Source organism: Camelus ferus, chromosome 13, assembly GCF_009834535.1.
Source record: "Camelus ferus isolate YT-003-E chromosome 13, BCGSAC_Cfer_1.0, whole genome shotgun sequence".
NCBI classification, from domain to species: domain Eukaryota; kingdom Metazoa; phylum Chordata; class Mammalia; order Artiodactyla; family Camelidae; genus Camelus; species Camelus ferus.
This window is the reverse complement of record NC_045708.1, coordinates 33,587,818-33,609,367: the sequence shown is the minus strand read 5'-3', so window position 1 is coordinate 33,609,367 and position 21,550 is coordinate 33,587,818. Positions and strand designations below refer to the sequence as shown.

General features: G+C 46.0%; 1 protein-coding gene across 4 annotated transcripts in view; it reads left to right on the top strand.

The window, feature by feature from the left end:
• Positions 1–3,355: 3,355 nt before the first annotated feature.
• MKNK1 (MAPK interacting serine/threonine kinase 1) overlaps positions 3,356–21,550 on the top strand; it is a 39,425-nt gene continuing 21,230 nt past the window's right edge. For 2 of the 4 annotated variants that reach the window (XM_032494181.1, XM_032494183.1), the window contains exons 1-4: positions 3,358–3,477; positions 12,543–12,723; positions 18,723–18,829; positions 21,060–21,161. In XM_032494181.1, the coding sequence (XP_032350072.1) occupies positions 18,814–18,829; positions 21,060–21,161 (118 nt within the window). In that variant the 5' untranslated portion in view covers positions 3,358–3,477; positions 12,543–12,723; positions 18,723–18,813. Of the gene's footprint in view, positions 3,478–12,542; positions 12,724–18,722; positions 18,830–21,059; positions 21,162–21,550 lie in introns of all 4 variants that reach the window. The other 2 variants (XM_032494182.1, XM_014553949.2) reach the window with 2 other exon arrangements.

The window sequence follows — 21,550 nt, the reverse complement described above, 5'->3', positions numbered from 1 at the left end:
GGAAGAGAGACTGTTCAGCGCCTCCCAGCAAGGCTTTTGTGGAGGTGGAGTAGAAACCAAGGGGTTCTGACTCCCACCCGCAGCCTGTGGATTACTGCACAGGGAGATGAGAGGCACGTGGACAGAGGGGTTGACTGCCCTTCTCCCGGATACAGCTGTTCCTGCTTTCAACAAGGATTTCTAGCTTCATGCCAGAGTGCCCACCACCCCCTCAGGTCTGCTGGGGTTGTCTGCTGAGCCAAGCTTCCAAAATCATGCCCCTCTCCATGGCCCAGCAGCTGCCAGCTCTCTGGGGAAGCAGATGGGGCTCCTGGGGCCAGCCAGCTGGACCTGGGACAGCTGCCTCCAGAGAAGCTCCCAGAAGAAACACTGGCCTGACAGCTTTGCCAGAAGCTCTGACATGAAGGGGGGTCATAGCTTCCCCCAAGGAGGACTGCGGATTGGAAAATGGATTCTAGACTATGGCCAGTGCCGACCATTGAGGTGGGTGGGATGGGGGGTGGGGGTGGGGGGAATCTATTTTTGTGAAACAGAGGGAAATTTTATTGTTGTTATTTTTGGTAAAATAAAGGAGGCAAACTAAAAGCCCTGGTGGGAATCTGTGGTCTGGGTGCCACATGTGTCTTAGGCAGGCTGTGGAAGGAACTGGGCCAAAGTGGGGCAGGGAGGCTTTTGTCTTGAGATCCTGGGCCATGTGGAGGGGCTGGCTGGTGTGGTCATGTCTGGCCCAGCTCTACGGGGTGGAGACACCAAGGTTTTCCCAGGGCTCTAAGAACTCAAGACCCAGAATTCCTGGGCTAGGCTAGGACCCTCGGAGTGGGGAGGGCTGGTGCTGAGTGGGGAAATCAGTCTCTTGGGAGAGTCTTTCCTTGTTCTAGCTCAGGTCACCTGGCACTAGCTATTCTCACCCCACCCCCTTAATCTGGGTGCTTTATTGAGGCTAATGGGTTAAAGTCCAGGGCAGAAATAAGAGTCCTAACCCTAATCATAGCAGAGGAAGCCCTTCTCAAAAGTAGGCCATTTGTTGGGTGCTGGCTAGAGCTCCAAGTTGGGGTGGCAGGACATGGGGCTGTCTCCTGAGCTCATTCCCCAGGAGAAGCTGGTGGCTCCGAGCTCAGGTCTTGCTGTCATTCCACTGCCCCTTACCCTCTAGCTGCCCAGACAAGAGCTGAAAAATAGCTTGATTCTTAAGAGTTAGGAAAGGCCCACCAAGAGCTCTTCCTTCTACCTGGCTTTGTGTAGCTGCTCTTCTGGGAGATAGAGACCAGGGTTCCAGTCCCAGCCCAGCTGCCATGGTACCCTGGCAGGCCCCTTTCCCCTCTAGACCCCCATCTACTTCATGACCAGGTGTGGGAGTGAGGGACTCATTGATCTCTAAGCTCCTTCATTATTCACAGTCTGTGGATCATTCACAATAATAATAATTAATACTCTCTGTTAGGTACAGCTCTAAATGCTTGACATTTAATAGCTTGTTGAATCACATTTGTCTTTGGTGAGCTGCCTGGCTTCCTTCCTGGCACCCAGTCTCCCTCCTTTCACTGCTTTAGGATCTGTAGGACCCTCCACTCTGCTGCCTCTTCTTCTGGCTTATCAGAGGAGGCCCCAGTCCAGAATCCTAAAAGGTGGTTCTACTTGCACATTTCCTATGACAGGTCAGTCACTACCTCCTCAATTACTGGACATCTCAGAAACTGAAGGCTCTGGGTTCATACAGAATATGCCATGTGAGGGTAGATTTATCTCAGAACTGTGTGGCCAAGGCCTGCATCTCACATGGGAATGTCTGAATACATCAGGAAGCCCTCACAAAACTGCTTTGAGAAATTCAGAGAGGGATGCTTGGAGAAGACTAAACAGAGAAAGGAGGAGATAGAAGAGAGAGCCGAGGCCTCAGTGACACAGAGAAAAGAGACCTCCACAGGGCAAAACTTGGCAGGAGAGGATTCTGGGAGAGGCAATGTATTGAGGGTAGAGGGATAATTTCGTTGAGCAGCCAGGATGCAAAAGGCTTTGTTTTCCTGCTGGTTCAAGATCCATAAAAATATTTGGAGCAGGGAACAGGGAAGCAAGCCATTCTCCCCACCTTGGGACAGAGCATTCACCTGAGTAAAGGATGCCCCACTACCCTCGGCCCCCATGAACACTGCAGCCTCTTTGAGGTTTCCCGCTGCCACTCCCTAGAAGCTGTGGGAAGTGTGTGCTGAAGGGAGTCACAGGGATGGTTAAAGCTCCATCTGATCTGGGGAGACTTTCCTTAAGCCCTTCCTCCTCTGAGATCCCCCAGAGCCTTCATCTCTGGTTGCCATGTGGGGGAAATAGCCATGTTGAGAACCTAGGTTGGAACATAGGCCTGAGTGACTCAGAATCATCTGGCTATTGGACATTCAGGGAACAGAGATGAGAACAGGCCAGCATGGCCTCTGAGCTGAAGCTTGGATGGACCTGAAAGGTGATGGTGGGAGAGGTCAACATGTACAGGGGCCTTCAAGTTAGAATGAAGAGATTCTGGAATGACTGAATACAGACGCTTGGGAGAAGCTTCCCCCCCCCCCCCCACGCTCTTCAGCTTTCATCCAGATTGGGAAATCTAGCAAATCCCTGAAATGTCCCCCAATGTTCCAAACCTCCTTCCATCATACAGATGAGAAAACTGAGCCCAGAAGGGGAAAGGGAACAAACGTTTGTCAGGTGCCTGATGCGAAGGGAGTTCAAGAGGCTCTTTAATTAGCATTGCTCACCAGACCCTCACAGCAACCCTGACACAGGCAGGGAAGGGATGTTTACTTCCATTTCACAACGGAGGAAGCACACTCAGAGTCAGGACCTGTCTTAACCCCAAGTCAGCACTCTCATTCCCTCATCATACTTGCAGCCTGGGGGAGGGACTGGCGGCTGGTTGAAACGTTAATTTATTTGCAGTTGATTTTCTCCAAGAAATGAACTTTTACGTTTTTTATTTTGAACTACTGGGGGTAATGCTTTACTCAGGAAGAAATTCTCATGGTGAAAGTACAGCTAAATCTTTTAAGAAGTTTTACAGAATTAGTTCTCGTTTTAAAAGAGACTGGCGGCATTTCCCCATACAGAAAGGGGATTTTTAAAAAATTCCTTCCTGGGATGGACTCTCGGTAAATAAAATTACACCTGCCCTGCTCGGCCTCCCCTACCCGGCGCTTCCCGACCTGCATTCCTAAAATACATGCGTCGGAAGGCGCTGAGCCCCGCCCCCTACTCCGGCAACCGCCCCTCCCCCTCTCCTACCACGCCTGCGCAAAACTTAGCTCGTCTCCACCCTCTCCCTGGGTTATCCATAGGACGCAGGCGCAGCCCCGCCCCCTCACGCCCCTCTTAGGTCGGGCCCGCCCCTCGAGCCTAGTACCGCCTCTTCCGCGTTCTCGGTGGAGCGATCTGCAGGTAGGGGTGCGCGCGACCAGCCCCGCGGGGAGTCAACTGAGGAGAAGACCGGACAGCGAGGTACCCCTGCCAGTGAAATGGGGCGGGGGGACCTGTGAATGAATCGCGTGCCCGGGACAAAGCAGTTAGGGCCTTCAGAACGGCCCGAGGTCACGACCCGTTTCTGCTGTGGGGGGTGGACAGCCAAAGCGGACGCTTCTTTAGGGCTCTTCTTAGGGCTCGGTCTGAGACCTAGCAGGGCGCCGTCTCTGATGAGCTGTGGGCGCAGCATGCGTGTCCGGTCCGGGCTTAGCCAGTGCCTGGGGTCGGGGCTTGGTTTGTGACAGGTGTCGGAGGTCGGAACTCAGCCTGGGGCCAATTTTCGAGACTCAGTCTCTATCAGGCTGTATGGCTGGACTCAGGCAGTCCAACATCATGAATAGTTTTTCATGTGAGGAATATATCATTTCTGTATACTACCCTGTTTTAAAGTTAACTATTTTCACTGAAAAGTTACTGACATATGCGGGTTGCTGTACAGTGGGGAGAGAAAATTGTATCAGGTGTGGTCTCTCTCCTTAGGGAGTTTCCAGGCTGCCTGTCAGATGGGCAGTAGCAGATCAGAGGCCAGCAAGGGGAACAGGATAGAAGTGTTGGAAGTGCTTGACTTTGGGTCAGGCAGTCTTGGGTTCAGATCTCACCTCTGCCACGTCCTAGCTGTGTGTCCTTGGGCAAGTCATTTCTCCTCTCATAGCTTCAATTTCTCCTATATAAAAAGGGCATAGGATGGTCATTGTGAAGGTTGAATAGGATTACATGAGTCACCTAGTATGGCACCTGTCATGAAATGGGTGCTGAATACTTGATGTGTGAAACAGGTGTGATTTCTAAGAATTAAGTCATTTTGGATTGCGGTACTTTAGAGAGGCCCTGGGAGAAGAGCTAAGGTGACCTAGGTCTTGAAGCTTCAGTGGGATTTATAGGTGGAACTGACCTTGCAGGCTGGGTCAGTGCTTATTGACCATTGCCCATGTGCCCAGCATGGTTCGTGCATATCGGTTCACGGGATCCTCAGCCATTGACCAAGTGCTTTCAGCCCCTCTAAATAGGGCTTGGCTGGAAGTGATGTAAAGAGGAGGATCTAGGGTTGGTTTTTTATGTGGAGCTGGGCCAGCTGGTGCCCCTCCCCAACTTCTCCCACATCAGCTCTTCCCTTTCTGTGATCCGTAGGGTTAATTGTGTTCTCGACTTTGGGAAGCCTGTTATGCTAGCTGATTTTGATGGTTAGAGGGCCTGGCAAAGGAACACCTCTTAAACTCAGATTGCATGAAAGTGAACCATGGCAGAGAGAAGCACTGTGAACAGGAGCTGTTGGATTCCAGCACATGCTTATAAAACACGTGTAGTCTCCTGTTACATGATCCCATAGTAATCTAGTAATTTGATTTCTCTTGCATCCTTTTCATGGGTGCCCATGTGATCTTCCTGAGATGTATTGTATTATCTCTGCTCAGAAGCCTTGGTGGGCCTCATTGTCTATTACATAGAGTTTGAACTCCTCAACCTCATGGGCCGGTCCCTCTATAATCTAGTCTTCTGCCCTGTTTCCCTTTGTTCTCCCAAACCTGCACCCTGTGCCCCAGGCAAAATAACCTAGCTTTTTTTCCCTTCAGACACTCCCTTTGTTCCCCATGTTCCTTTGCCTATATTCCCTCTTCCTAGAGTTCCGCCTCCTCATCTTTCAAGGCCTGTGTCTCATGTGACCTGTTAGTGAAACTTCTCTGATTGCCCTGCTGGATTAATTGCCCCCCTTCCATCTTCTGTAACAGAGGCTGCACCTCGAATGTAGCTCTGATCACAGTCTGCCTTGGGATATGTCACCCCATGTGTACTCTTGAGTACATTGGTGGAAAGGGACCGTGTTGTTTCATCCCTCCTCTGCCTGGCACATAGTAGGCCTCTGCAGTGTTTGTGGTTGAATGAGTCAGTCTCATTTTTTATTTACTCGCTTTAGTCTTTGTTTTATGAGCTTTCAGGTTCAGAGTGGGCCTGTGTGTTCTTCCTTTTCTTTGTGCCTAAGGAGAACCCTAGTTTAGATCTGCGATGCTCTAATTACAGACATCAAAGGCAAGAAAGTGCAGGAATTCTGCACAAGGCAGGATTCTTTGTTGCTACTATTGTTTTCAGACTCTTGTCTTGCCTTTGCTGTGAGTTTTGTTGGAAGGAGGTAGTGCTCTGTTCAGGAACCTGCACTGAATGTGATATAGTTCACAGGGGAAAGTGCACAGGTGGTTTACTAATCAGTTGTCCTGCCCTTGGCCTTGGCCTTGGCCTTTGCCTTGGCCTCTCTCCTCTGGGAACCAGCAGCTACAATTTTTCCTTGCCAATAGCTTCAGCATCTGGAACAGAAGACTCTGTTGATCATAGAAAAATATACCCAGTTGAAGGTAAAAGGGGCTTGGGAACCATCTGGTTCTACTTCTTCAATTTTACAGATGGGGGAAGGCCTGCAGAGGGGAAAGGACTTGATCAAGATTGGACAAGACATCAGTCAGTGGTGGAGATAGTACTAGAAGTGAAAAGTCTTGATTCTTTTTCCAGGCTAGTACATTGTTAATATAATATCTAACATGTATTGAGCACGCACTTTGTGGCAGATACTGTTTTAAGTGCTTTGTATGTAACATCTCAAAACTCTATTTTGTAGACTTGGGAACTGAGGCAGCTAGAAATCATTCAGATCTACTTTTGGATTCCACAACTCTGCTTTTTTATATGATTTTAATGGCTGTCATCTCCTAACCAGTGGAGTGGAACAATTCTCCAAAGAGCTTACTTCCAGATAACCCTACCTCTATGAATGAGAGATGTCCTGCCGGCCATGTCTGCCTGCATCCTGAAGAGATACCTCGAGAGGAATCAGAGTGTGTTGAAAGAATGGATGAAGGAATGAAGCAAACCAATCTATTAGTGGCCCTTAGTTTAGGAATACTAGTATACTTTAAAAATTGCATATTTATCAAGTCAGGCAATAAAAGCAGAGTTTTAGAATAAACTCAGTCCAGGATCTTTCTGTAAAGATCCCCAGTCAATGGTGGCAAAGATTCAATTCAATACACACATATTGAGCTCTTGCTATGTACAAGACCCTGGTATTGAGAAATACACACAGAGGAGAACAGCACATTTCCTGCCCACCTATAAGTAATTGTCTTCTCAGAGCCTTCTCCCTCCAGTGTAGTTGGGAAGATAGATAAGTACATAAATAACTGAAATCAGACTGACTATAGTAAATGTAGTAAAGAATGTAAACAAAGTAGGAGTTTGGGAAGAGGAGAAATCAATCCCAACATGACCAAAGAGGGTCTAGGAAGGATTCCTGAAGGTGGAAGATTTATGCTGGGCCTTGGAGGAAGTGAGAAGGAGCCATTTGAGCGGGGGTCTGGAGAGAGATAAAGAGAGAGAGAGAGAGAGAGAGAGAGAGAGAGAGAGAGAGAGAGTGAGTGTGTGTGTGTGTTGCAGGAGAGGAATGGAGATGGTGAGGAAGGGAAATAAGCTGAAATGGTGGATTGTGGCCAAAATGGAGAGAGGGGTATGGGAAGAAAAACACTGACATTTATCCAGTCTCTACTCTGCTTTGTGGCTAACAGTATGTTAGATGCATTACACACTAATTTATTTAATCCTCACAATCCTGTAATATGGAGATATTTAGACCCAATTTAAAGATGAAGAAACCAGACCTCAGAATGATTAAAGTGATTTACCCAAGATCAGGTAACTAGTGAGTGACAGAGCTTGGTCCAGACCTGTGAGTGTTAGATTCAGAGACCCATGTTCTTTTCCTTATGCTGCAAGGCTCCAAAGGCCAGCATTAGGGATATATTTACTCTGGCTACAGAATGGAGGCTAGTCTGGAGCAAAGAGTGTCTGAGAATGGGGTCATCAACGAGGAAGCTGTTGGAATAGTACAGTCCAGGCTTAAACTGTGGACTACTGATCTTGTATGGAAGCTACCTGGTCTAAGACTGCTTGATTGGTTTAATATATGAGCATTTTGGCAGCTCCTGTAGTACCATTAAACAGTGCGTTGCCATCTTAAGTAACAGAATCTTAGAATCAGTCTACAGAGGCTGCTGGCACCCTGATAGTTCAGGCACAGACTCTGATGTGAGATTAGCAATTCATTATAACAGTATCTGGGGAGGAAGCCTATTTGGCACATACTGTTCCTTCATTTTCTCACCCTCACATTCAACAAGAATCTATAATGGAGGAAAGAGGACTACACTTGCAGTCAAGAGGCTGGCATTCAAGTCCTTGTTCTGTTCGTCATAATCCATGAGTCTTTGACCTTAGCTTCATTCTTTGGAATATGGGAGTGTTTTTGGTTCACGTCTGAGGTCTCTTCTCTTGCTAATGTCTTGTGTTGCTTTACTCTTCCTGGCTGGGGGCAGTATAAGGAAATAGCTGAGAATATGAACCTGGACTCAGAAAGTATAGGGTTTAAATTGCAGCCTCTCATCCTTCTTAAAAGGAGACAGTAGTTAGGTGTAGACTCTAGAGTTGAACTGCGTGGTTTTGAGTCCTGGCTCTGTCACTTGCTAGCTGTGTGACTTGGGCAAATTATTTTACCTTCCTGGGTCTTAATTTCTTCACCTGTGAAATAGGGATACAGATATTACCTACCTTTTGAGATTGTTATAAGGATTAAGATAGCTTATGTTAAACACTTAGCACAATGCTTAGCACATAGTAAGTGCTCAATGAGTGGTAGCTTTAATAGTAATAATATGAACAATTATTATCAATATCCAGTTAGGTATTGTTTTTGTGGAATGTATATTTCTTAGGGCCATTTTCCCTACTGTCTTATTCTAACATTGTTGCCTTCTTTTTCTTTCCACTGTCCCATCAGGAAAATTTGAAATACAGCCATACCTCGTTTTATTGCACTTTCCAGATGTTGTGTTTCTTACACATTAAAAATTTTTTGGCAACCCAGTGTTGTCAGACGATGGCTAGCATTTTTTAGCAATAAAAAATTTTTAAATAAAGTATGTACTTTTTTTTAGACATAATGCTATTGCATACGTACCAGACTACTGTATAGTGTAGGCATAACTTTTATATGCACTGAGAAACCAAAAAATTTGTGTGACTTGCTTTATTACGATATTCACTTTATTGCCATAATCTGGAACTGAACCCGCAATATCGCCAAAGTATGCCTGTACTAGATTGTTCCATCACTGGATTGCTAAGTGTGATATGACAGAGTGTGCCCGCAGGAAGAGGGGGCAATGAAAAGTCAGTGGCTCATTAGAAAATCTTACCCAACTTGTATTTTCACCCACCTGTTCTCCACAACAAACAGGAACAGGGCAGCATATTCATTTCCTTTTGCACAGCCTTCGACAAAAGTGCTCATCAAAACCCTTCCAATTCACTTGCCAAAAAGTACAGTAACAGTATCTCTGGAAAAGTGGTGCCTAACTTGGTTCTTCTTTCTCTCCAGCTTAAGCCGCTCTGGCCTTAACGTAAGCCACTTTTTCTTGTTCCATTTTCCATGAATATGGAAAAGTTCCTTCTGATTATAAAGGGAGGGTGAGAGCAAGACTTTCTCATGAAACCTTTTGTATACCTAAAGCCAGAATTGAGTTAGGTCTCCTCTTCTCTTCTCCAGGCTAAACAGCCTTGGTTTCTTTTACTTCGCTCTTAAAACCTATTTTCCGTTGCTTGGATCACATTGGTCGTGCTTCTTTTCTTTCTCTTAGGTCTTTCTGCTTCTTGGCAGTGACCCAGACTGTGCTTAGTCAGCTAATAAAGAGTCCAACTAAAACAGTTTAAGGGCAGAATAACTTCAGCTATTTCCATTCACTCATGAATATTTATTAAGTGTTTGGCCCATGTCAGACACTGTGCTAGGTGTAGGGGACCCAGAGGTAGATCAGACAGAGTGTCTGCCCTGTCCCTAGCTCACAGTCTAGGGGGAGATATATAATAAAATGTTTCAGGTGCTGGGATTGAATTATGCACACATGTGGGAAGCTGGAGATTGTTCAGGGCAGTTATGTAGAAACTATCCATTTCACCTCGGTTGTAGGTCAGGACTTCTGTAGAGGAGGGTAAGATATAATGCAGGAGGGGTGCCCTGGGCAGGAGTGCAGAAGCCCTGAGTGACAGCATATGAGCTTGGTTATTCCAGAGACAGTGGATATCCAGCAGAGGTGTTGGAGCAAGGAAGTGCCAGGCTCAAATCTGGCCTTTTGGACCAAAGAGAGAGGTGTCACAAGCTTCTCTCTCCCCCACTGATGGCTTCTGTCTTAAAAGTGGTATGATGGACCCCTTCTTTTTATACTTGGTTTTTTGCTCTAAAACTTCTGTAGAGAGACTAATTCTTGAGCTCTGGAAAAATTCCATTTCCTATACAGCAGGAAATTCATGAATAATTGTGAGGGAGTTGGGTGCCTGGGTGATATAAGACCTAAGTGACAGGCTAGTCTGTGTAGACTTGGTCTGGCCACATTCACCCTTTCCCATTCCTCTACCAGGAGGTGGTATACGAATGAGGAGAACATTCCAGGGCTCATCTGGGTATTAGGTAAGGAATGCTGAGAAGATACAGGCAGTGTGAGAGTCAGAAGTTCTTTCTGAGGAGGAGGAGGAGGAGAGGCCCAGCGGAATTTGGAATGGCGTTGGAAGGAATCAGGGCCAACCAGGCACTTAGAATTCTGGGGCCTGTCTGAAAACCTCCAAATTCTATCTCTCTGCCTTTGTTCTTTGCTCTCAGTCTTTTCCCTCCTGTTGCTCAGTTGTGGTTTACAGAGTAGCTGGATTGCTTTCCAGGGCCACAGCTGATCTGGGGAAGCCATATCCCAAGCTAGAATAATAATTACAATTTATTGAGTGCCTACTTATCTAAGCCAGACATTGTACCATGAACTTGGTTTGCATTAGCTCATCTAGTTCTCACAAAATCCCTGTGATGTAGGTGTTATTGCTCCCATTTTATAGATCATGACAGTGAAGCACAGAGAGGTTAAGTATTATGTCCAGTGCTACCCCATTGGTACATGGTAAGGCCAGACTCTGAATCTAGGCCCTAATGGCTCAAAAGCTCATGTACTTTCTACCTCTCCAGCCCTGGAGTGGCCCCAAGCAGCAGAATAACACAGAGTCCATAGAGGAATTCTGAAGGTTGTTTTTTGCTGTAGGCCTCCTAGAGGTAGAAATGAACAGAGAGGGTGTGTATGTGTTTGTGCACACGTGCACATGTAGAGGAATGGAGCTGGTGAGGAGAGGAAATAAGCGGGGTTGGCTCTAGGGCCTGCAGGCCATATCTGGCTCACCACCTGTTTTTGTATGGACTGCAAGCCAAGAATACTTTTTACATTTTTAAATGGCTGGGGGAAAAGTTCAATAGAAAATTAATATTTTGTGACATGAAAATTATATGAAATTAAAATTTCAGCCTCCAGGAATTAAGGTTTTTTTTTTAAATATAGTCACAATCACTCATTTATGTATCATCTCTGGCTGCTTTCACTCTGCAAAGGCAATATATTGAGTAGTTGTGACAGAGACCATATGACACACAAAAGTCTAAAATATTGACTGTCTGGCCCTTTACAGGAAAAAATTAGCCACCCCCTACTATAGGCAGCAAGAAGGGACCAAGGAGTTTCAACCTGTAGCAAGACTGAAGACAAGGAGTTAAAAGTCAGGGTGTTCAGGGTTGTCCCTGGAAGCACCATGGCCATAGGAGAAGGAGTGTAACTGGAGCTTCTTTGGGCCCTGGAGATGGTTCCACTGGGCCATAAAGGTTTGTTTGAGAATGAAAAGCACAATAGGAAGGATTATTCTATGTGTTAACATTCTCTGTTGAACAATAAAGAAATATTTTGTGGGTGAGTAATTCATTCACATATTTACTGGAGCCCCCTCTTTTTGGTGCTGGAAGTGCAAAGTTGAATAAGATTTGTCCTTGCCCTTGAGGAGTGTATGGCCTCATGGGAGAGCCACATGTGCATGTGTACTGCCAGCTCTGAGTATTATAATGGTAGATGTGGTTTCAATTAAAATGCTGGACAAAGGAGAAAAAAGAGTCAGGGACTATTCCTGTAATTTGTGGGACTGCTTTCAGTAATTTATGATGGGCCTGGAAGGATGAATAGGTGTTATTTTTCAAGGAGCTACATACCAGGCTGAGGGAAAAGCCTGACAGTGGGAATATTTGGAGCTTATGGGGTTGGAGGAAAAAGAGACATTAGAAATGATTTAAAGATTCTGTGGCTGGGTGACTGGCAGGATGATATAATCTGATGGAGAAGAAGAGAAAGGAGAAAGAAGGGGGTAGATAGGGATTGGGGCAAGTCCAGTTTGGGACATGTGATTTGAGGAAATGGTGAAACACATCCGGCTTCCAGTCAGAAAGCCATTTTAGAAATTTTGGCACGAGAGCCCAGAATTCAGATTTAAACTGCATTTTCAGAGCTTTTCCATTGGGATAAGGGGAAGTACATACTCATTTCGTAGAGACATTGGCGAATCAACTTTGACATGTGATAACTAGAACCATGAGATTAAAAATAGCAGTAAACATACAGAAAATGAAGCCATCAAGCGAAAAACTAGCAGTAGTTAAGCATTTGGCATAAAACCTTGTTCCTGTTCATGCCACCTGCTGCTCTCAGCATCTGCTTTACCTTTCTGACTCTGCTGCCTCCTGCCTGTGAGACTTGGAACGCACCACTAAGAGATGGAGCCAGAGCTCATTCATCTCTAAAAAACACGGACAACAGAGAAGTGGCAGCTTTTACCTTCCACGTGAGGCTCTTCAGTGAACAGAGGTGTCCATATCTGTCATCCAGGTCCAGTTATGCCTTTTTGGGTCTGGAATCCCACAACAGAAGCATAGTCTGAAACCTTTTACTCAGACCCTTGTTAAATCTTCAAATGGTTTGTGTCAGCATTTGAAATGCTCCAATGTCTGAATTTAAAGACTGGGGAAACCTGTGATTGCCTCTTCTTACTGGTGTGACATGTAGATTTGAGAAACATAGGTTGATCTTTATCTTCTCTGGTCATTTTTTTTTTTTTTTGAGTCAGCATTTTTACATCCTTTCTCTTTCTGCTTTCCCAAGGTTTTCATGCCAGGTATGATGAAGCAGAGGCCATTGGAGAGCTGAAAAATGTCTGCTACGTACAGAGGCCGCTGAAGCACTTCCTGTAGCTGAAGACCGCAGCCCCCTGGCAGGAGCATTATTGCATTTGGAATTTCAGGTTTACAGAGGATTCACTTTGCAAAGTTGGGCAGACCTATAGGTACGACTGGCTGCACATTTCACTGAACCTTTTAGATTGCGTCAGGTTGAAATTGCAGGTTCCCACGCTATCCGAAAATAGAAAGCCTTCTTAAGCTGAAGTGGTGTAAAGCAATTACCTTAGGACCCATCTTACTAATGGATGCACAAAGTAAGTGGAGATCAAGCACAGATGCTCACAGTCACAGTTCAAAGCCCTGGCAGCTTGACGCTGAGTGTAGTTCCTCTCACTGCTCGGGCGTGGCTGCCTCTAGAATGTTTGCTGCAAAGCAAATGCTGCACCCTATTTCACTGCCTGCCCTTTTTCATAAAAATGAAAATCTTCATATTTCTTGAAAACAGGTTCATACTAACATAGGTCTTTTGTAAAAGCAAAGTTGTATAAAATGAACTTTCCAAAAATGAGGGAGACCTGTATCTGATATTTCCAGAGGAAGGGGCAGGTGGGAGAATCTAATATTCAGTTGGGCAGCTAGGATTAGCTGGGCTGCCTGGCAGTTACTGGGTAGGAAGGAGCACATTTCTACCAGAATAAATGGCAGAGAGGGTCGTAAGGAACACCGTGCAGTAAGTAAAACATACTTACTCCCTTTTATTTAAAATATAAAGGTAAAACTATATCATAACAAAACAAAATCAAATACAGGGGAAGTATAAGAAGTGAAATTCTGTACCCACCCCAATTTCGTTCTCCCAAAGTAACTGTTGTTAATAGTGGCTTGAGATGTATCTTTTCAAGTTTTTCATTTGTTTTTTTGTTTTTGTTTAGTATATGTGACATATATGAGGACATCTTGAAGTGTTCTGTATGACACACTAACCTGAGGTTTCATCACGCCTGGCAGGGTATAAACAATGCCTCGTTTGTAGATTGCTTCGGATGAGGACTGGGTGGGAATGATCTGTGATTTTTCATACCTTGCTGCTTTATCACCTTCCTTCATCTGACGCTTCCCAGTGGCACAGACTTTCCCTGCTCTCCAACCCAACCAGCTTCCCTTCCTGAATTCTCCCCCTTCTTTGATGGTACTGCTTCTCTTCTGGTTACCTGACTTTGGTTAATAAACATACAGTGAGATCCCTCTCTGTGCCTGGCTCCATACGAGGCAGTTGGGATAGAGAGAAACTAGACCTCGTGCCTTCCTTCCACGAGGATAGTGGTCTTTGGCTCCTCCATCATCTCCAGTCATTTCGCAAGACCAGGACCAGCTTTACCTCTGTGGCTTCATTCCTTCTCTCCGTAACACCCCTCGCCTCTTTCTGTTCCTTTCTATCCCTGCCTCAGTGACACGCCTTCCTTTCTTCCTCCCCATTGTTGCCACAGCCTCACTTCCCTCCAGTCCCTCTCCTGCCTCCAGTTTGTTCTGTCATCACAGCTAGTTTGATGGCCCTAAAGCACAGCTCCAGTCCTGCCCAGTCCCTCCCCATTGCCTGGCACAGTGGTTCTCTGCAGACCCTGGGAGCCCTTGAAACCCTTTCAGGGTATCTTCAAGGTCAAAATTATTTTCATAATAGTGCCAAGATGCTGTTTGTCATTGCAAAGCAACAGTGGGCAAAACTGCTGGTGCCTTCACGTGAATCCAGGGAGTGGCACTAAACTGGGCTAGTCGTTGTGTTCTTCATCATGTGATTGCAGTTTTTTTTTTTTTTAAATGCCATTTTCACTTAAAAGTATCCCGGATGAAGCAATAAAAATTACTAATTTAATCTCAACCCTTGAGTACGTATTGTTTTAATATTCTGCATGGCACTGTGGAAATGTTTGTAAAGCCCTTCTGCTGCACACAAAGGACCACGCTTGTCTCGAGGAAAAGCACCTGTGAGATTGTTTAACATGAATGCTGAACTAGCCACTATTTTCATTTTTCCCTGAAAAAGTGACTGACTGACGGTGAGCTGGAAAGTAGACAGGCACCAAATGTTGGAGGGCCTTGTAGGCCATAATAATAAGCTTGGGTGAAGTAACTTCAGCCTGCCTTTTTCAGCTGTTTATACTATCCTGCTCACACAAATCCTGTCCTTTACTCCTGCCTGCTATTTCTTTCTTTTTCTTTTTCTTTTTAATTGAGGTACAGTTGACATACAATATTATATTAGTTTCAGATGTACAACATAATGATTTGATGTTTGTGAGATGATCATCACAGTAAGTCTCCTTAACATCCATCACCATACATAGTTACAGAATTTGTGTGCGTGATGAGAACTTTTAAGATCTACCCTCTTAGCAACTTTCAAATATACAACACAGTATTATTAACTCCAGTTGCCATGCCGTACACTACATCCCATGACTTATTTTATAACTTTTGACCCCTTTCACCCCCTATTTCTCCCACCCCAGCACCTGCCACCACTGGCAATCACCAGTCTGTTCTCTATCTATGAGCTTTTTTTTCCCTTAAGATTCTACATGTAAGTGAAATCCTGTGGATCGATCATACAATATTTGTCTTTCTCTGACTTATTTCACTGATCCTAATACCCTCAGGGACCATTCATGTTGTTGCAAATGGCAAGATGTAATTCTTTTTTATGTCTGATTAATATTCCATTTGTGTGTGTGTGTGTGTGTGTGTGTGTGTGTATCTCACATTCTTTATCTGCTCATCCATCAGTGGATACTTGGATTATTTCTGTATCTTTGCTATTATAAATAATGTTGCAGTGGACATGGGAGAGCAGATATCTTTTGGGGTTAATGTTTTCATTTTCTTCAGAAAAATACCCAGATGTAGAATTACTGGATCAGATGGTAATTCTGTTTTCATGCTTGCTGTTTCTTAAGCACACACTTCCTTTACCCGCTCCACCTTTCCTCTTCTCATTCCTTCCACCAGGAGATGCAGCGGCAACTCTGAAGGCTGCTTATGGTCCCAGGATCATAAAAGGGGAAAAAGATGGGCCTGAATCTAGAACTTTTGCCTCTGGAAATATTACCATCCCAGCCCTGTTTGAGGCCTGTTGTGAATCACCACCCCGCTGGCACCTTAGCAGGCCTCATACTGCTTTCACTGTGGCTGAGTGAGACACTGCAATCTATAGAATGCCGCCCAGCCCCACTACACACTAGACTCTGGGGCAGACCTGTGAAATACGTTAGCCCCTTGGAGTCACACTCACAGACTGTCCGTTGATCAGGACGAGCTGATTTCACAGGTGGCTCCTTTCATCCATCATGCATTAAATTTGACTAGCTTCTGTCCTTTCCTTGACCTTGTCACCTCCATAGTAATGATGCCATCAGAAACAAAATCAGCCATCTCATAGGTCAGGCTACTAATGTAGCCTTGTACCTGATACGAAAACTGCCATGAAATAACGTGGTTGGCCTGGCAGGTAGCTCATCCTACGTAACAGTCCAGAACACAAAATACAGAGCCATCTCAGAGCCAAGAGGAGAAACTTCTGATAAATTAGATTTTGGATTAGTATAATAATGGTAATGTGGTAGTAATTCCCTTGTATTTACATACGCTGGAGCAGTGCTGCTCAGTCCTTCTGACATCATAGCACACAGAGAAAATGACATTGTTCAGCCTGATGAGAGGATTGGTATCTCACAGAACATCAGTGGGGAAGCTCTGTGCTAGGGTTTCCAAATTAAAAAGCATTCTTACAGGTGCCTGGCTAACTCTGACTGGCTGTCCCCTTCTGCCTGTCAGCATGAATGTTTAAATATACTGTGATGGTTAAAAGCTTGAATTCTGAGCCAGACTGTCTAGATTTAAATCCCAGCTCTGCCACTAAACTAGCTATGTGATCATGGGCAAATTACTTAATCTCCTTGTACCCAATTTCTTCATCTGTAAAATGTGGACAGTAATTATACTTACCTCATACAGTTGTGAAGATTAAATAAGTTAGGCTATGTAAAATGTGGCATTTGCAAAATGCTTAGAACATTGCCTGGCATGCGGTCAGCACCGTGTAAGTGAGTATGTACCAGAACCCCTAAGGACTACTGCTTCAGGGAAGTGAATGTCCTGGGCCAGTCTCCCCAGGTCCCTCCTCACTTTCTCCTCCTCTGCCTCAGATTTCTTAGTCTTGGTCTCTTCCTTAGGAGTGTCCATCCCCCTCTCTTTCATTTCCTCAGTCTCCTTTCATTTTCTCGGTTCTCCATTTGTTGGGTTGCTCAGTCAGCCGCTGACTGAGAAGGCAGCTGAACTGGTAACTATCCTCATCAGCTTACCATCACTACTCTTCCTTCTCTAGAAAGCACTAGTGACCGAGGGAACAAACTCTCACGGGCTGGAAAGTGAATCACCAACCTTGAAAAGAACTCGAGGATGGTTGGGAGAGGAGCATGAACTAAGTTTGCCAAGCTGAGTTAGCCAGCAAAGTCATGTTCCTGGGGAAGAATGATCATCATTGATATCACATACCAGACGTAGGAGCTGGTACATTCTCTATAGGCTTTACTGAAAGAAGGAGAACAGACCTGGTGCCTCTGAGGGTAATGTGGCTCATGCGACTTCATGGGGAAATGGCCTAGTTCTTTGAGAAGGCAGGCTTTGGGGTCACCTTGTGGGGTAAACAGTGGATCAGTACTTGCATGTCAGGAATACCTGTGGCTGTTGTAGTCCCACCAGGAGAGGCCCCTCGGCCCCGCCTCATCTTCTCTGCAAGTCCTCCGGGCCCTCTCCCCAGGCAGGAGCCAGGTCGTGGCTGGATCTGTGTCTTTAACTCCTACTGCACTTCCAGCACAATCAATACCTGTTGACTAACAGGTTTTACAAAGAAAGGAGAACATGCTTCCCTACCCTTATTTGAATGGAGGAAACAGGATAAACTTATGCCTAGGAATGGAAACACATGTATTGATGATGATGATGACACTGTGGTGAGGAGACTGCACAGATCTGCCCCTGCTCACTCCTTCGCTGAGTGAGACACTGCGATCTGTGTAATGCCGCCCAGCCCCACTACACACTGGACTCTGGGGCAGACCTGTGAAATGCGTTCACTTATGCCAAGCCTACAAGCCTTCCCCGTCAGCCGTGAGCTTCCTCTCCGGGTCCACCTCTGCTGATACACAAGTGGCGGGCCCCCAAGCCTTGCCCAAGAGGCAGGCAAGAGCTGGAGGCAGTGGACGTGCTGGGAGTCTCCATGCCAGCTGGGGTCTATCTGAAAACATGAAAGAAGTGCCCCCTCCCTCCTCTGAAATAGCAGACACATGGCCCAGTCCTGTGTCAAAGACCTGGCTTCTTGCTAAAAAGTTAAGAACCTTTTGGGTCCTAGGGCTTTTTTGAGAGGGAGTTTATCAGGAAATTTATAGGCTGAATAGTTTTACTGTACGTTGCCTGCAGGGCAAAAGTGTCCACATTTCTTTCAGTGTGTGCACTTGGTATTTAGAGGGCCTGGGTGACAGGCCTGCAGCTAACACCGAGCATGCGCGTCCTTTCATAGCATTTTGTTTCAGTGCATGTTTTCTGATGCCTGATACATGCCTGACATGCGCCATAACTTACAGGAGATGCAGAGGTGGCTGGACAACAGTCCTGGCCTTTAGGACACTGGGGAGAGCTCAAGGCCAAATGAAACCAGTGCTCTAGTACAGCTGCTGGCAGGGCGCTTGGAGCACCAGCTTCTAGTTCTGTACAGCAACACCACATAGATTTGCATAGATTCCCGAAGTGTTTGCACAAACCTTAACTCATTCTAAGGCGAGAGGTCTGGGGTACTTTTGAGATGGACCCTGATGCCTGAAAGCAGTTCTTAGGCTGAGGGAAGGAGGTGAGCCAAGGACAAGCTTGACTGTGGAGACTTGCTCCCTGAGGAAGCCTTTATCAAATGATTGCACGTCTAATAAGCGAAGGTCTCACAGACCCTGCTAGTGGACAGTCGGTGATGAAATAGAGTGTAAGGACAGGCTACAGACAGAGAGCTCTCAACCCGTTGGTAAGATTATTACACATCTCCATCCCCCTACCCCATGTAAACAAGGATGTTAAGCATGTTTTTTTCACGTCACTGTCTTCCTACATTTTTTCTTCCTAGTTTCAAAAACAACTCTCCTACAACAAGTTTGATTTCCAAGGAAAGTGCTAACCATTTGTCCCTTCTGGCGCGCCCTCTTCCCTTGAAATCCATGCAGAATAGACCAGGTACTCCATCTTTTTGTGTGCGAAGCCATAAAATCTAATGCTGTGTGTGTAGCAGTGCTCAGAGGTCTGCCGCTTCCACAAGAGGCTCCCTCGGCCTTGTTGCGGTGAAGACCGAGTATAAATTGCAGCTAACAGGGCTTTTGAGCTCAAGTCGTAAGTGTGTCTGAGCATCCCCCGTGAACGGTACGCTGCTGGCTCTCCTGCTGCTCCTCTCCATTGCTGCCTTTGGGCTGTTTTGCTTGTCCTTTGGCCCTCCTTCAGAGTGTGGGCAGGGGAAGGGAAAAGAGAAGTGAATCCCAAATCCATCCACTCTGCACTTGGCCCGCAGTGCCCACGAGAAGACAGATGTGGCAGGGTTGCCACTGAACTGCACACAAGGGCAGAGCTAGAGGGAAAGTGGTCCCTCCTTCTCAGCCTGCTGTCCCAATGGCCAGTACCCTCTTCCTGGGCTCCTGAAGATGAGTGGCCCTGTGTTTTATCTCTGTAGAATTTCTTACTGTGTGGGGCGGCTTTTTTCCTTTTAATTTCCCTTGGTGAAGTTGGACCCTTGGGTGTTGATGTTGAAGTTCAATCTTTGAATTCATAGTGTGTTGCAGTCCCCAGATATGTCTTGTGCTTGAAGCTGTTGGCTACAGTAATATCTTGAGATCCTCTGTGTTTTCCTTTTATCCACGTGTTTATCTGTTTTCTGAAGTGTAAATGAAAGTCTGCTGTCATCAGATCCTAAAAATGGAAGGAAGCAGGCACCTCAATTGAGCTGTCAGACACTTGGCTGTTTAGCCAGGCTTTCTGGACTGTGGTGTCGAAACGTGCCATTGTTCTGTGTGCTTTCTCCTAATGGCTGTGTGTACTTGCTTCTGAGAACAGCGTACAGTAGACACACCAGCTCTAATCAATCTTCCTGAGCAGACTTGCCATTTCTCTGATCGTGTTCAGCCAAGGTCCTTGGAGAAGAGAGAGGGCCTTTCCCCTCAGCGGGCAAAGAGCCAGCTTCCATTTCCAAATCTCTCAGAAAAAAAAAATCCAGCAACCTGGAGCCAGTGTTTATTGAAGGTTGGTCTAAAAGTATCTCACATCGTATGCCCCATCAGCGCTCGAGCGCCTCTATTTTAGAAGGATGTAAAGGTTTAATCACCCTGGTGGGGATTTAGACCCAGAGACTTCAGAGAAATCTTATTATTTCTAACTGCAGGCAAAGAGTATTAAGGCTCCTCTCTGGATCAAGGGCATGACATGTTCTGTGAGTAATTTATCTTTAACAGGGGAAGGCCCTTACCAGAGTGTCTTAGAAACAGAACTATGATTGGGCGCTGGTTCATTATTCCTCCTTTTCTCTTTCCCCCTCTCAGTCTCCTGCTTATTATTTCTGTCCCTACCCTTCCTGCCCAATCTGCTCAATGTCTGAATGTCTGCCTCACAAATCCTCCCTTTAACATGGGGAGCCAGGTGCTTGCCAGCGAGAGATAATAATGTTTTTGCAGTAAATGACCACAGCCGGCAGCCTGGGGTAGGCCCGTTAACTACAGGCTTCCGAATAGACCCTACCTGCATCCTCTCAAACAAGGAGCTGCAGAAGGAGAGTATGCTCTGGGACTTACAGGCACTTAAGTCTGTGCCCTTGGACATGAAGTAATTTAGGACCATCCTCTTTAGGAACCAAACCCACTTCCTGCCCTGTTGTACCTTCACAGAGGCAATCTCCACTAAAGGCCTTTTGAATCACTATGAACGCCCACAGGGACGTTACTGAGCATGTGATCTCATTTGCATGGACATCCCCACCACCACCATGTCCCAGATCCCCCACCACCACTGCTGTACCAGACCCACCTCCCATCTTGCTTAGCTCCCTGGGTCCAGCCTTTCTGGTGCTGAGGCTGGAGGATGTCACAGGTGGGATTCTGTGAATGGATTCATTCTTCTGTTTGGGGACTACAGTTTGATGGCAGATCTAAATCCATGTGCTAATGAGCTTGGTTACAGCAGGCTTCTGCTATCCTCTTTTAATCTAGCCCGTCTGTCTGAGTTCCTTTCCACAGTTAATGACCTCCTATAATGGTTTTGCCTTTAGTTTTGCCTCCTGGGTCAAAACAGATCAATAGTCCTCACAGATATTTAAAAACCATCAGTATAAAACTCCTGGGTATCCCCCCACCTTTTTTCCTTCTGGGTGAGCTTATAGCTTGATCCGTACAGTGATATTTCCCTCACGTCTCCTCTTTTCTCCCAGAGATGGGCAGCAGTGAACCCGTTACCATTGCAGAAAGTGACAAGCGGAAGAAGAAGAAGCGGAGGGCCCGGGCCACTGACTCCCTACCAGGGAAGTTTGAAGGTTGGTACCCTCTTAGGTCTCTTAGCTCCAGTCTGTGGCTCCCCAGGCATGGGAGGAGCATCCTGGTGGCCCATGGGTGTAGGTCATATGATGCATCATCTTAGAACCACCTTCCTAGTTATCTGTGTGACGTACATGAGAAATAGGGGTGAGAGAATTTATAGAAGAGAGAGAGCATGCAGAGATGGGAAAACCCTCAGATGTTGCACAGGCCTCCTCTGAATGGTCTGAGCACTTCATCAGGGGACAGAAAGACCAACCTTCAGAGTCACACATGAAGCAAGATCACCTGGTGTGTTTCAGCCCCTTTTCAGTTGTGATCTTTCCCTCAGCTGTTCCTGGAGGGGCTACTGAGGGGTAGAACAACCATGTAAGAGGAAGAGAGAATA